Source organism: Natator depressus, chromosome 2 (assembly GCF_965152275.1).
Source record: "Natator depressus isolate rNatDep1 chromosome 2, rNatDep2.hap1, whole genome shotgun sequence".
NCBI classification, from domain to species: domain Eukaryota; kingdom Metazoa; phylum Chordata; order Testudines; family Cheloniidae; genus Natator; species Natator depressus.
The window spans coordinates 1,555,613-1,570,752 of record NC_134235.1 but is presented as its reverse complement, the minus strand read 5'-3'; the positions used below and the strand labels follow the sequence as shown (position 1 = coordinate 1,570,752).

The window sequence follows — 15,140 nt, the reverse complement described above, 5'->3', positions numbered from 1 at the left end:
AGTTAACCCTGCCCCACACAGGGGAAATTGAGGCGGCTCCACACCGTAGTGATCCCCCACAGGCCCTGAGCCCAGACCCAAGGTGCTGGGCCTCAGCGGCCAGAGGGGGCACAGTGGACCAGCATGTCTCCTTCCCTGGGCCCCCTGGCCAGCTCAGACCCACCTCCCATGGGACCAGCAGAGCTCCTGGGAGCAACTCTAGCCCAGCCCTAACCCTAGCCCTTCAGTCCATCCAGCCCCATCCAGCCAAGAGCTTCGCAGACTGTCCAAGTCAGGGGGAACGAGCACAGGGAGGGGGAGTGGAAGGGCCCTGCCCAGCCCAACCATAACGAGGACTCTACATTGACCTTCCTCCCCGGACACCGGGGTTCACACTCGCTGCTGTCACTGTGGTGCAGGGTTCAGGAGCAGCCGCAGCCCCAGAGCCACATGGTCCAAGCAGCCGGCCAGCTGGGTGATGAAGGAGAACTTCTCTATGTCCTGTGACGGTATAGATCATTGTTGCAACCAATGTCCTATAGTGGCACCAAATCTTGTACAAAGGAGGTCAAGTGAGGTGTCTATGAAAAGGTTGTAATTTGCTGGTTAGGATTATGCTGTTTGTATGTGTGTATCATTTTTGTATTTGAAGTTATGAACATTGGCTATGTACTTGTATCTCAATGTGTTTAATTCTGAGTAGCACCAGTGAAGCATTTGGCCATCTTATTGAGAAGGGACTCTTCAGATTAAGTGCCCAATCAAGAAACACTTAACTGAGAATGGACCTTGGGACACTCAAATCCACATAAGAAGTCTTCCTGGGAATGTTCAAGGTAGCATGTGAGCAATGGCTGCTCTACCTGTAAAGAACTGAGTCATCCATGGACATGTGACTTGCCCATGTGACTCCAAACTCCATCTTGCTGCTGTGATTTCCGACAGTAAGAACAAAGGGGTTTCCTTCCACATGGCAGAGGATATAAAAGGCCCCAGAAACCACTCCATTTTGTCTTCAATCCTGTTTCTTACCTCTGGAGGAACTTTGCTACACTGAAGCGCTGAACCAAGGACTGAAGGACCCATCCCAGCTGGGGATGTTCTCCAGAGACTTGATTTGAACCTGCAGTTTATTCCATCACTGCTGTAAGCCTGAACCAAGAACTTGGCCATGACTGTCTGTCATTGATTCCATGTAACCAATTCTAGCTCTCATCTCTCTCCTTTTCCTTTTATGAATAAACCTTTAGATTTTAGATTCGAAAGGATTGGCAACAGTGTGATTTGTGGGTAAGATCTGATTTGTATATTGACCTGGGTCTGGGGCTTGGTCCTTTGGGATCGGGAGAACCTTTTTTTTTTTTTTTGGGGGGGGGGGGGGAATTGGTTTTCGTAACCATTCATCCCCATAAGAAGTGGCTGCTGGGGTTGATACTGGGGAACTGGAGTGTCTGAGGGAATTGCTTGTGTGACTTATGGTTAAACAGAGGGTTAAACCAAAGTCCTCTCTGTTTGGCTGGTTTGGCGTGCCTTAGTTTGTAAAGGACCCCCAGCTTAGGGCTGTGACTGCCCTGCTCGAAGCAATTTGTCCTGAATTGGCGCTCTCAGTTGGGTCCCTCCAGAGGCTGCATCGTTACACCGGGGTTCACACTCGCTGCTGTCACTGCGGCGCAGGGTTCAGGAGCAGCTGCAGCCCTACAGCCATGTGGTCCGAGCAGCCGGCCAGCTGGGTGATGAAGGAAAACTTCTCCACCTCCTGGGGAAAACAAGGGGACAGCGGTGTCAGGAGCACAGCAGGCTCCCTGCTCCCCACCCTGCCCCGAGAATGCGGGGGGGGGGTCCCCTGAGACCACAGATCCCAGCATGCAATGAGTCCAGGTCTGGCTAAGCCAGAGCAGTGCAGGCTGGGACTTGTAGTCTCCATGGGCTCCACCCTCCCCTCAATCAACGCTGAGCACTGACACAGCTCACTACCCCTTCCCAGCCATGGCCAGGCCAGGCTCCTTCCCCCGCTGCAGGGCAGGAAACAGCCCAGAGTGGAGGTCCCACGCAGAGTCATGCAGCACATCAGGGTCAGAGCCAGCAGAGATCCCAGGCGTCCTGGCCCCCAGGCTCGGACCCTTCCCGGGAGCCCTGGACCATGCTGACTAGCTCTCTGAATCCCCCGCACACCCTGAGCAGCAATTCGGCAAGGCCAGCCCCCTGCAGCCTGGCTCCACGGCACCATACCATGAAAACCCCGGAGTGTGGGAGCTGCTGAGAGCCCCTGAAGGAGCTGACCTAGTGAGTGCAGCTACCAGCCCCAGCCACCTCCCCAGCATGGGCCCCCGCGGCCCTACCAGCCCCCAGCATCTGGCCCCTGAGCTGAACCCCCCTGCCCTGGGCCCAGCATCCCTGGCTGGGAGCTCGCCTGCACCCTTGGGCTTGGGGCTTGCCCTTCGCTCTATGGGGCCCAGGCCAGGCTGGGGGTTAGGGGCTCCCACGGGGGTACCCCTCTACGGGGAGACTTTGGCAAACCAGTAAAGTGCCTGAAACCACTATGGCTTATTACTAAAAGCAGCCAAGTCAGCAGGCTGTAAATTAGCCAAGTCAGCAGGCTTAGCTTAACCAAGGCAGGAGGGGAGGGGGGTCTTTGGGTGCCACGGGAAGGGCAGCTTGACCCTGCATCCTTCCTGATAAGAATTGTGTTGAAGTTGCTGATACATGCATCTTAGAAGAGCAGGATGTGCCCCAGGAATGTCTGCTGGGGCCTCAAGGCTGCAAACTCTGGAAAAACCCACCCCGATAATCAGAAGGAGCCTCTTGCTTGCCCATGGGAACTGCTGGCTGAACAAGTTTGCTTTAAGGGACATAAAAAGAAAAGGAGGACTTGTGGCACCTTAGAGACTAACCAATTTATTTGAGCATAAGCTTTCGTGAGCTACAGCTCACTTCATCGGATGCATACTGTGGAAAGTGTAGAAGATCTTTTTATATACACACAAAGCATGAAAAAATACCTCCTCCCACCCCACTCTCCTGCTGGTAATAGCTTATCTAAAGTGATCACTCTCCTTACAATGTGTATGATAATCAAGTTGGGCCATTTCCAGCACAAATCCAGGTTTTCTCCACCCCCCCCCCCACAAACCCACTCTCAAGCCGGGGCCCCTCTGGGCACTCACCGTTGTCAGGCTGATGGGGGCGGGGTGCTCGCGGTACAGGATGTGGTCGATGCGACGCCCTTCCCAGGGGCTCCCTGCTGCCGAGGGGTCGGGGCGGCCGTCCTTCAGGATGGGACATGCCAGGTACTTCCGCCTGCCGTCCTCTTGCTCCAGGGTGCTGCAGGGTGCACGGGGGAGCCGTCAGCAGGGGGCCGAGTGGCAGGGGAGGAGGAGCGTGGCTCTGCGTAGGGGGCTAGTCACACCTGGGCTACAGGGGCTGCATGGCAAGGGAGGGCCATCCACAGGATAGCCTTTACCCTGTCCCATTAGCGTCCCATTACCCTGTGTGGGGGCGGGGGCAGAGCCTGCCTTGAACTAGGGCTGTAAGCCCCTCTGCCCCCCAGCGCTCCAGAACCCGCAGGTGCAGCCGTTACCTTTTCAGCTTCTCTGGGGTCGACACGGCCTCCTCGTAGATCTCCAGGTAGTTCAGCAGGGTGCCTGCAGGGACGTGAGCAGCAGTTAGAGCCTCCCCTGCTCTGCCGTTCCCCCCACCCCAACATCTTCCTTCGCCCACAGGTACCTCAGCAGAGATCTGGGTGCGGGGAGGGAGCAGAGCTGGGACAGGAGGGGGCTCCGGGTCAGGAGGGGCACGGGCAGAGCTGGGGGGCAGGCCTCGGCTAGCAGGGCCCCTGGACCCCTGACCCCCGACGTCTCACCCGGGGGTTCCAAAGGCTGGGTCCCCCTGTGGGGATCTGGATCTAGATGTTTATCTGCAGCCCCAGATGGGGGCCCGGCTCCGCGGAACTGAGACAGAGAGGGCAGCAAGCTGCACTGGGCACTGGGCCAGCCAGACACGTACCTATGGCCCAGGGCTTGTCCTTCTTGCGCCCCACTCGGCATGGGTCTTGGTACTGCTGGAAGATGTGGTGGGTCTGCTCCAACTCATCCCCTGGAAAGATCCGGCAGAGTGAATGGGCCCATTTGCACTCCCCCCTCCCCTCCCCCTCCTCCAGACTACCCTCCCGCACCCCTCCCACTGCCGCCCCCACTCCTTGTGTGATGAAGCGGAAATTTTCCATAATATTTGTATGATGCCGATGTGTGCCTCAGTTTCCCTCTACACTTTGCTGCTCCTGGAAGAGTGCAGGAGACACGTGTGCCTGGATTCACTGCAGGGAGCCACGGAGCAAGACAGGATCACTGAGGCCTGACAAGCCAGCTCTGGAGTGTCGGAGGCCACGAGCCTGCCGTGGGGAAGTGTGTGAACCCTCGGGGTGCAGCATTCTGGAGGGTCACTTCCAAGGGATGGGTTACAGGCTGGGCACAGAGCAGACCCTGTGACTCCACAACACCTGGTCACCCCGCCAGGCTCCTTTCCTCCTCCGCAATCCCCATAGGTTCTCCCTCGGGCCAGACTCCACCTGAGGAGCAGTTGTCGAAGTTGAAGTCCCCGCAGAACACATCGAAGGCGACGACGTCCCCTTGCTGCGCTTGGGCGGCCTGGAACAGCTGCACCCAGGAGAGCCCCATGGTGAGCTGGTCAAATCGGATCTGTGCGTGGGCTGAGGAGAGAGGGCTCTGTTACTGGCTGCACCCCAAATCCAATCCCTGCAGCACTCCCCCTCAGGGATCAAGCAGCAATGGAGCCAGGAGCCCCAGGGCAGGAAGTGAGCACCCCCCACCACCACTCACGGAGACCCTGCAGTCAGGGGAGCCTTGGCCCATGGCTGGAGGGTCAGCACTGGGACCTCAGCCCAGCCCAGGGGACAGGTGTCCCCCCCCTCGCTCGCAGGGGGCCCTGCAGGGGACAGCTAGGGAGGCAAGCAGAGAGAGCTGGGGCAGCAGAGGACTGAGGGCCCAGGAACCAACACAGCACTGGCACCAAGCCCACTCCAGGGAGAGCTCTGTAGCTGAGTTGTTTCCAGGAGCAGAATGGGGAAGGGGGGGCCTGATTGTCCGTGTGACGCTCTGTACCTCAGGGGAACACCCTGCGCCCCCATGTTAATCCTTATAATAGGATTGCATGGTATCCAGTGCAAAGTTTGGCATGTCGGGTGGCTTCGGAGGCTCATGATGCACTGAGCAGTGTTGTTATAGTGATTTTATAGGTGGTAATTTCATGTACATAGTTACAAGGCTGAAAATGTGTCCTCATGGCTTAAAACAAGCCCAAGCAAAAACTCTCCAAGAGCAGAGGGGCCAGTCACACCTCATGAGGGCATGTATGGGACAAACCCAGCCCAGCCTCACAGGGACAAAGGACACTGGCCTAGGCAGCAACAAAGGATCTGTTGGATTCTCGAGTGAGTTACCCCCCTTCCCTTTGTCAGTTTGGGACGGCGATGAGGTAATGCTCACCTGACTCAAAGGGATGGGGGGCAAAGCCAAGAGGGAAGAAAGGACATGATAAAAGGAAGAGACGTTTGCCAGGCTCTTCCTCTCTCTCCCACCTCCATCTACACACACCACATCAAACGATTGAAACGCTGATCAAAGGGGAGAGCCTGGCTGAAGGGCAACCAGCCAGCCTGTTGTGAGAAGCATCTAAGTTTGTAAGAGCATTGAAAGTGTTAAGATCAGCTTAGAATGTGTTTTGCTTTTATTTAATTTGACCAAATCTGACTTCTTATGCTTTGACTTATAATCACTTAAAATTTATCTTTTGTAGTTAATAAATTTGTTTGTTTGTTCTACCTGAAGAAGGGCGTTTGGTTTGAAGCGTGTCAGAGACTCCCCTTGGGATAATAAGCCTGGTACATATCAATTGCTTTGTTAAATTGACAAACTCATATAAGCTTGCAGCGCCCAGCAGGCATGACCGGACACTGCAAGACGGAGGGTCCTAGAGTTGTGTCTGGGACCGGAGATATTGGCTAGTGTCGTTCGGTTGCACAATCCAAGCAGTTTACATGCCAGAGGCTGTGCGTGAACAGCCTGGGAGTGGAGGTTCTCAAAGCGAAGCAGGGTAAGGCTGGTTTCCAGAGTCGAGGATTGGAGTGACCTAGCAGATCACCGGTCCAGATAACACCAGGGGAATGTCACTGTCCGGATGGGCTGTTTTCTCCCTCTCCAGCCCCCATGGGCTAGAGCCCCAACTCACCTCCGTAACACGTACTGTAACCAGCTGGAGCGTGCAGGTGTGTGCAGTTCAGGTAGCCCACAATCCTCTGCCCGTGGGCTTCCCCCAGCTGCACCTAGCATGTGCACATGGAAACGTTGCCAGTTACAAGCTGGAAGGCCACTGATGGGGATGGGGCACAGCACAGGCCCCATCATGGGGAGGGGTGGGGGTGCAGGCATTTGGCCAGGGCCACAGTCAGAGCCATGGGGAAGGAGGGTCAGTTTCAGCCGTCAGTGCAGGGCATGGCTGGGACCTGGGAGGAAATGACCCCCACATGGTTCATGGGCCCATGTGTCTGTCATGTGCCCGGGACTCAACCCTTATTGTCTGGCTGGGATCCCACTGCCAAGGGCTCTCACTGCTCTCCTGGCTGGGCTGTTCCTGAAGCACCTGCTCCCCCCAGGCCCTGTCCCTGCCTGGGCTGCAGACACCCACTCCCCGGCCAGGGCTCCTGGAGCTGTCAAGCTCCACAGGCATTGCCTGAGGGGCACCCCCCCCCACAGGCTGAACAAGAGCATCGGGGGGCCCTGCTTCTGCCACCCACTGCTGGAAGACGCAGCCCACAGCCCCCTGTCTGGGGATTCTGGGATTTGGGGCAGATGAAGGCAGCTGGTGCTTCTGGGACAGCTGGGAACCAGCTGCTTGCTCCTTGTGGATGGGGCTAGGTTGATGGTGTGGGGCATCGTCCCTCATCTTCCCTTGGGTTGCAGGAGGCCCCAGGGTAACCAATCCCCTGCACGCAGGGGTCACCAGCTGAATGGTGCACGTGTGCACACGGGGGCTCAGACTCAGGGCCTCCCCACAGCTGGAGGCCGGGACACACGGGGAAAAGGGAGAGGGCTCAGAGTCACTTGGGGAGTCCAGGGCGGACCCGGGAGGAGACCCCAGGAGTCCTGACTTCCAGTCCCCTGCTGTAACCCGGTCTGCCACCCAGGCCCACCTCTGCCCACACAGGCCCAGCGCCCCTGCAGGGAGCGGTGGCTCGTACGCGGATGCAGCATTGCCCTGAGCAGGGCCGGGAGGGAATGCCCCACGCCGCCCTGCAGCGACCCCTTCAGGCTGGCCGGGGAGAGGCCATGCCAGGCCCAGGAGGGTAGAGGGCCCTGGGCTCCCCGCAGCTGGGGCAGCTCCTCACCTGCACGGAGAGCAGCCCCTTGGCGGACAGCGCGTCCTCACGGATACCGTTGGGGTAGCAGTGGTACTGGGCGGCCAGCACGGGGTAGCGGCTGGCCAGAAAGAGCCCGCTGTTTAAGACCTTGAGAGTACAACACCCAGGCAGCCCGCAGGTGCCCACGTCGTACACGATGTGCTCGTAGAAGGGACTCAGCAGCTGGCACAGGCGGGTGCCCGCTCGCTGGTCAAACACCTCCTGCAGGCAAAGGAAGTCCACGTCCGGTGGGAAGGGTGCCGAGATCTCCCCAGGCCCAGCCCCTTCCTCCCTGTCGAACTGGCTGCTCCTGGGGCTGGCCAAGCTGGCACTGGCCTCCCCCTGCGTGAGGCGCTGGCCGATGCTGGCCACGCGCTGCTTCATCTGTCCCAGGTTGCTGTTCTTGGCCAGGCCGTCGGGCAGGAGGCACACGTTGGCGCTGACGAAGCTGAAGGCCTTGCCCGTGCCCGGCAGCTCCCACGGCTCTGGGTGGCGCGAGGGCGCGGTGTGTTTGTAGGCGAAGGGCCTGCGGGCAGCCTGCAGCGGGAGCCACAGCAGCAGGCCCAGGAGGGCGACTGGCATGGAGAGGAGGAGGAGCAGCAGCAGCAAGGGGCCGGTGACCACTGCCCGCAGGGGGGAGCAGGGGCAGCCCCGGCACCAGTTCTGCTGCCGCTCCGCCGTGGTCTCTTTGAGGTCGAGCAGGCAGTCAGTGGCCCAGTAGCTGGGGAAGAGCAGGTACTGTCCCAGGCTGTATAGGCCGCTCAGGAACTGGTTCGGGAACGGAGACTCCCGCAGGACCATGCTGCACGGCACCAGGGGCCGGGTGCTCCACCTGCTTCCCGGGGGCTCCGGTCACACCTCGCCACGCCCCGGGGTCCCAATGCCTGGCCCGGGGGTCCTGCAGGGCTGGCAAGAGCGGCTGATCCCAGCTGGCTTCGCGTCCCAGGAGGTGCTGAAGGGAGAGAACGGGCAGGAAAGTTTCAGACAGGTCACGTCACACTCGCTGGCTGTGAGACTGTCTCATTAGCAGACTAGCTCCCTCTCACACGCATTCCTAAGCTCCTCACACTCATTTTGAGTAAATATAGAAAGATTTAAAATATTTTTGAAGGAGACAGTGTTTGTAGGTTGGTCACAAAACATGTTGCATGGATGGGTGGCACGTGAACCGCTGGCTCAGGGAGGCTAGTCCCCGGCTTGGCCCATCCCTTCTGCCCGAGTGTGGTGTTTAGATGTTACTTGTAATTATTAGAATTGGGAGCACTGGCTGTTGGGAGTCTGAAAGGACAGGAAACAGGAAGGAGGGGGGAGGAATTGAAGAGGCTGAGGGAGAGCTACTGAGGGTGCAGCAGCTTGGAAAAGAGGTTTCCACTTTAAAAAATAAAGTCCTGTTGAAGTTTGTTAGTACCTTGCCTGGCTACTACAACATTTTGATGACAAGAATGGATCTTCTGCCCCTGAACCCACCTGCATCCTTTCTACAAAGCCCAGGTGAGCCTCCAATTGCTTTTACTACCCGGATCCATATGTTTGAGACTTATCTGCTTGCAATCAGTGCTACAGAGATTTCTGAAGTAAGAAAGCGTGCTCTGCTAATCCACTGCCTTGGAGCAGAAGAACAGCATATATTTTACACTTTTCCCCTTGCAGACGATAAATAGGAGACCGCACTCACTGCATTAAAGAACTTTTTTGTACCAAAAGTAAATGTAGTAGCTAATCGCTACAGATTTCGCCAGCATGAGCAGAAACCAGGGGAGACTATAATGCAGTATATTGCTTCCCTGAGGAGTCTGATTGTAACTTGTGACTTTGGGAATACAGCAGATGAGATCGTTAGAGACCAGCTCATTGAGAAAACAACCATGCTTCGTGTAAGAGAATACTTACTTCTAGAACCACAACTTACACTAGAAAAAGCAATAACCATTGCTAACCAGATTGAGTCAGCTACAGCTGAAGCCAAAATAATGAGCATGGATACAGGAGGCACAGTCCAGGCTGTGACTCCTTTGTAGAAAAGTTCATTATCACTGAAGACAAACAATTACAAGAGGAAAACTAATGAAAAACCACCAAATCAGCAAATTCAAAATACAGTAAAAGCATGCTTTTGCTGTGGATCCCCACAACACCTTGCAAGCTACACAGGATGTCCGGCAAAAGTAGCTCAGTGCAATCATTGCAAAAAGATTGGGCATTTTGCTAAAGTATGTCGCAGCAGCCTGTTCAATCAACAGGTGCATGCTGTTACGATACCAGATGTTACTGTGCTGAGCATGGACAAAATCACTACTGCACATATTCCAGAACAAATAAAGTGCATGGTAAACATTTCCACCATACCCTCAGGCAAATCACACTCTATTCAGCTAAAGTTGGACACTGGCTCAGCAGTATCTATACTGCCTGATTCCATCTATTTGCATTACTTTAAAGATGTGCCTCTTACTGAACGCAAGCTTCACTTGGTGTGCTATTTGAAAAACCATATTCCAGTACGTGGCTGCCTGCCAGCAATAGTTACTTCTGGTGATTGCTGTGTAACTGCAGAGTTCTATATTGTCCACAAAGGCACTCCTATCCTTGGCAGAGATTTATCGGCTGCTTTAAATCTCAGGGTAGTTAATGGACGAATTGATCTTCCTCAGCAAAGCACTCTTGCGGTACACACACCAGTTTCAGCTAGGACCCAACACACCAAGTTGAGGAGAAACTTGGCTGTGCTTTTGGGTTTCTGCATAAAGTTAAAATGCGGAATAATGTGATGCCTGTATGACAGACGTTACGGCGCTTACCCTTTTCAGTCAGGGAAGCTGTTTCAGAGGAATTTAGAAAACTTGTTCAAGAGAACATTATTGAAGAGATTAACTCCTCAGAATGGGTTTCACCTGTCGTAGTGACGCAGAAGAAGGGTGGAGGCATTTGCCTTTGTGTGGACTTAAGGGAGCCAAAAAAAGCTATTGTGATTGACAGCCATCCTCTTCCGCACACAGAAGAAGTATTTGCAGAACTCCGTGGAGCAAAGATGTTTTCTACTCTTGATTTGCAGAGCACATACCACCAGCTTATGTTGCATGAAGATAGCAGAGACCTCACAGCATTTATTACGCATGAGGGACTATTCCATTTTAAACGTGTTCCAGACTGTCTCACATCTGCCCCAAGTGCCTTCCAAAAAATGATGTAATTGATTTTGAAGAATCAACATGGAGTTCAGTGCTATTTGGATGATATTATCATGTTTGGAAATACTTTGGAGGAGCATGACAATAACCTGCAGTCTGTAAACTGGATCAGCAAAGCAGGCCTCCAGCTCAATAGGTCCAAATGCAAATGTAGACAAACTGAACTCTCCTTTCTGGGGCATACAATTTCACAGGCTGGACTAAAACCTGCTCCAGATCATATCCTGGCAATTTCAAACGCTCCTCCTCCAACAGATTTGCAAACCTTACATTCCTTCTTGGGTCTTACCTCCTGGTATGCAAAATTCATTCCCAATTATGCTTCTGTCATTGAACCATTATGAGAATTACTACAGGGAAGTTCAACCTTAGTGTGGACAATGGATGCACAAGGTAGTTTCGAAACGGTGAAAGACTTGATTGTACCTAGTCCAGTACTTGCACTGTTCAGTCCTGCATTGCCCACAATTGTAACTACAGATGCTTCTGATTATGGACTTGGGGCTGTTCTCACACAACTGCATGAGGAGAACACAGAGAGGACTGTTGCGTTTGCTTCAAGGACACTAAGTAATGCTGAGAGAAAATATTCCACAGTTGAAAAAGAAGCACTTGCTTGTGTCTGGGCTACTGAAAAATGGAGAACTTACCCGTGGGGCCGCACGTTCAAGTTGCGCACAGACCACAGCCCTTTGACGACGTTGCTCACCACGAAAGGACTGGGCAGAGCAGGATACTGTACTGCTCGATGGCTCTGCAAGACTACTCTCTTTCAGTTATGAACTGGAATATAAGCCTGGAAACCAAAATGTGGTCGCTGATCGCCTTTCTCGCCTGCCTTTGCCTTCACCAGAGGGTCCACCGGAGGATGAGGATGGTGTGGTTACGCTTATTACAAGCACTCTCACTGCAGTTACAAGAGAACAATTTGAAGCTGCTTGTTCAGCGTGTCCAATTCAACAGAAACTACAGGAATTTCTGACAAAGAGATGGCCCGGTCACCCTAAAAACCTTGACCCAGTTTTGCTGCCTTATTTTAGAGTTCGGGATGAACTTTCTTTGTTTGATGGCTGTGTGCTACGAGGTACACACCAGCTCCTTGTGCCAGAAGAATTACAGTCAAAACTCATACACCTGGCACATGATACTCATCGAGGAATTGTCTGAACCAAACAACAACTACGGGATCTGTATTGGTGGCCAGGGATGGACTCTCAAACTGAAGCACTCATAAAATCCTGTGTCACTTGCCAAATGCATGATAAGACAGCAGTGACATGTACCCCTCCATTACATCCTGTTCCTCTTCCTGAATCTGCATGGGAAAAAGTGGTGATTGACATTGTAGGACCCTTTGATACGGCTCCAGGTGACTGCCATTATGCCATCACCTTAATAGACTATTTCAGTAAATGGCCTGAGGCAGCGTTTACATCGCAAATCTCTTCTGTTACAGTAATTAAGTTCCTCTCCTCAGTTTTTAGCAGGGAAGGTAACCCCAAAGAACTGGTTTCAGATAATGGTAGTCAATTTACTTCCCTGGAGTTTGAAACTTTTCTAGCACAGAGGAACATTTTACACAGAAGGTCATCCCTATACTACCCTCAAGCCAATGGGGAAATTGAACGGTTTAACAGAAGTTTGAAAGAGAGTTTGCAAACGGTTAAACTGGAAGGGCGATTTTGTATAACCCTCACTACTGATTTCTTACAAGCATACCGGGCTAAACAACATGCCACAACGCAGAGATCACCTGCAGAGTTACTGCATGGGAAACAGATGAATACTAAACTGAACATTGCTGGATTGTTAAAGGCACGACCTGAGGCCCCAACCGAGGATGATGTGAGAAAAACAGTTGAACAGAACCAAGCAAAGTCTAAGGCTTTCACAGACAAGCGGCGGGGTGCTAAGGAACTAAAGTTTGAGTGTGGTTCCTTCGTTAGAATACGAAAACCTGGAATTTTACGCAAAGGGGACCATCAATCCACAGCTCCTCTTAAAATCCTAGAGAAGAAGGGACCTTTACCTACCGACTTTCTGATGGGCGGGTATGGAATGCTTCTTATCTGGCACCTGCCTATGCACCAAGAGGAGATTATGCCGACGCCCAGTCTGCATGGGATGACTTCACCGTAGTATCAACACAACCAGACATTGCACTGGAACCGGGGCTTGAGAGACGGCCTGTCAGACCCAGACCACCGCCTGTCTGGACTAGAGACTCTGTTATGTAGCATCTGCAGTGTTTTCAGTGTAATATTTCTGTCAACAGTATAGTGCCTTGTTTCCTGTTTGTTCCTGTGGTTAGAACGACAATGGTTATTGTAATTGGGAGGGTTTCTTAAGAGAGGAGGGAATGTGGTGTTTAGATGTTGCTTGTAATTATTAGAATTGGGAGCACTGGCTGTTGGGAGTCTGAAAGGACAGGAGACAGGAAGGAGGGGGGAGGAGTTGCAGAGGCTGAGGGAGAGCTACCCAGGGTGCAGCAGCAGCTTGGAAAAGAGGTTTCCACTTTAAAAAATAAAGTCCTGTTGAAGTTTGTTAGTACTTTGCCTGGCTACTACAACACCAAGGTGCCACCCCCTTCCTCCACCAGCGCCACCTCCCCACCCCCGCCCCCGCCCTGGGCCGCCTGAGTGCCTCCAGTCCCGGAGCTCTGGGTGGTTGGGTGACACGGCGCCCAGCCCCCCCAGCCCCGCAGCACTGGGTGGTGCGAGCACCATCTCCAGCCGCCCGGAGTCCCTGGCTGCAGACCGGCCCCCCCTAGCCCCAGCCCGAGCCCCACCACAGAGGAAGAGCGCAGAGCGCTGATGGGAAGCAGAAGGGGTCTGGGGGCAGAGTGTGGGCAGGGCCACGCAGGGCTGTTTGGGGAGGCTCAGCGTCCCCCGGCCTGTGATACCCACTGCCCATGATTGCATGGAAGTTGGAAGAGCAAGGGGGGACATTAGTCCTTTTGCAAAACAAAAGTTCTTTTGCGCAGCCAGCGCATTCCCAGTAATGGGACTCTGGGAAGACCACTAGGGCTTTTGACACTGCTAAGATATGCCCACACAACATGCAGGAGAAGAGAGTGTTCAGTCTTGTTTGAAAGAGTAAGACACCATTCAGCCCAACTGTCAGACTGGCTGGGGCACTGTCCTCTATTGTCCAAGTGAAGCTGGCCAATCCTGAGCCATGTTTCAAGTCTGAGCCACCAAAAGAAGTTATAAAAACAGCAGAGGGGCCACAGGGCAATATAATAAAGCACATGAATAAAATGTGAAAACAAATTAGATATTAAAAGAAATGTGGAATCTGAATCCTTTATCTATGGTTTATTAGCTTCAAATTAATTAAATTCAGTGTCATTATTTTTACATTCATTTAATGTATTGTTTAGTTGTGTTTCATTTTAATTATTTAATTTTAGGGCTGTCAAGTGATTAAAAAATTAATGGTGGTTAATCATCAATTAATTGCACTGTTAATAATAGAATACCATTTATTTAAATATTTTCGGGTGTTTTCTACATTTTCAAATATATTTAAGTGTTTCATATGCAATATTAAGTAGTGTATATTTTAAAACAAACTATTAAATGCTCGTTGGATTAAAAACCTGGACTATTGGATGTCGTCAAGGACCAAAGATAAGAGTCCCTGTCTTAAGCAATGACCTAATACGCTGTGACCCTATGCCACATATTCTTCATAGAGATATGCTTATGATATGAATATGGCATAACTAAGATATGTTTTATGCAAGATGGGTCATGTGAGGTGTCATTGGAAAGGTTATGATTTACTGAATGTGATTGTCCAATTTGTATGCATGTGTGTATCTGAAGGTAGGAATATTGACTATGTAATAATTACAATTGTGTTTTCACTTGGGGAATGCCCACCACACAGTATGCAATCAGCCTGAATGGGCCATTAGGAAGGACAATAAGACTTTAAAGATACTAATTTCCCTCCTTCCTGAGAAGTTTCCTGGGACACTGCTTTGACACGGCAAGGTAAAGTGATCATGTCATCTGGTACAGGATATCTTGAAATGCTGGTACTTTTCCAGGGGAAGGGGGTGGGTTAAACTAGGAGACAAAGCATTCCTGCCATATGCAAATCCTATTTAAGGCTGGGGAGTGAGTTAATCTGGGCTCTTCTCCACTGCCTCCCTGCCCAAGAAGGAAGACTGCTGAACATACCTGAAGAAATAAAGGAACTAACCTGGGGGAGGCAGGCAAGAGAGGTCGGCCTGTAAAAGGAATCCCTGGAGATTTAAGCTGCAAGCAGTGCAGTTTCCCTTCAAGAAACCCTGCAACCTGCTTGAAACATTAAGGGTGAGAAATTATTATTTGTAGCCAGTATTCCTTAGTGCACTAAGCTTCATTTGCGTGTTTTGTTTTATTTGCTCAGTAATCTGCCTTGATCTGTTTGCTATTCCTAATAATCACTTAAAATTTACCTTTTGTAGTTAATACACTTGTTTTTTTTAATTCTAAACCCAGTTTGTGCAATTCATAACGGGGGGCGGGGGAAGCTCTGTATATCTTCCTCCACATTGAGGAAGGAGGGCA

The 15,140-nt window shown here is 52.3% G+C and overlaps 1 protein-coding gene across 1 annotated transcript; it reads right to left on the bottom strand.

The window, feature by feature from the left end:
• Positions 1-1,352: 1,352 nt before the first annotated feature.
• LOC141981995 (sphingomyelin phosphodiesterase 5-like) lies at positions 1,353-11,317 on the bottom strand. The gene is made up of 8 exons (XM_074943641.1): positions 11,229-11,317; positions 7,379-8,342; positions 6,223-6,316; positions 4,544-4,684; positions 3,982-4,071; positions 3,557-3,620; positions 3,144-3,300; positions 1,353-1,735 (listed from the first exon to the last, which is right to left on the bottom strand). The coding sequence occupies exons 2-8, from the start codon at positions 8,189-8,191 to the stop codon at positions 1,640-1,642; spliced, it is 1,455 nt and encodes a 484-aa protein (XP_074799742.1). The 5' UTR covers positions 8,192-8,342; positions 11,229-11,317; the 3' UTR covers positions 1,353-1,639.
• Positions 11,318-15,140: the final 3,823 nt, after the last annotated feature.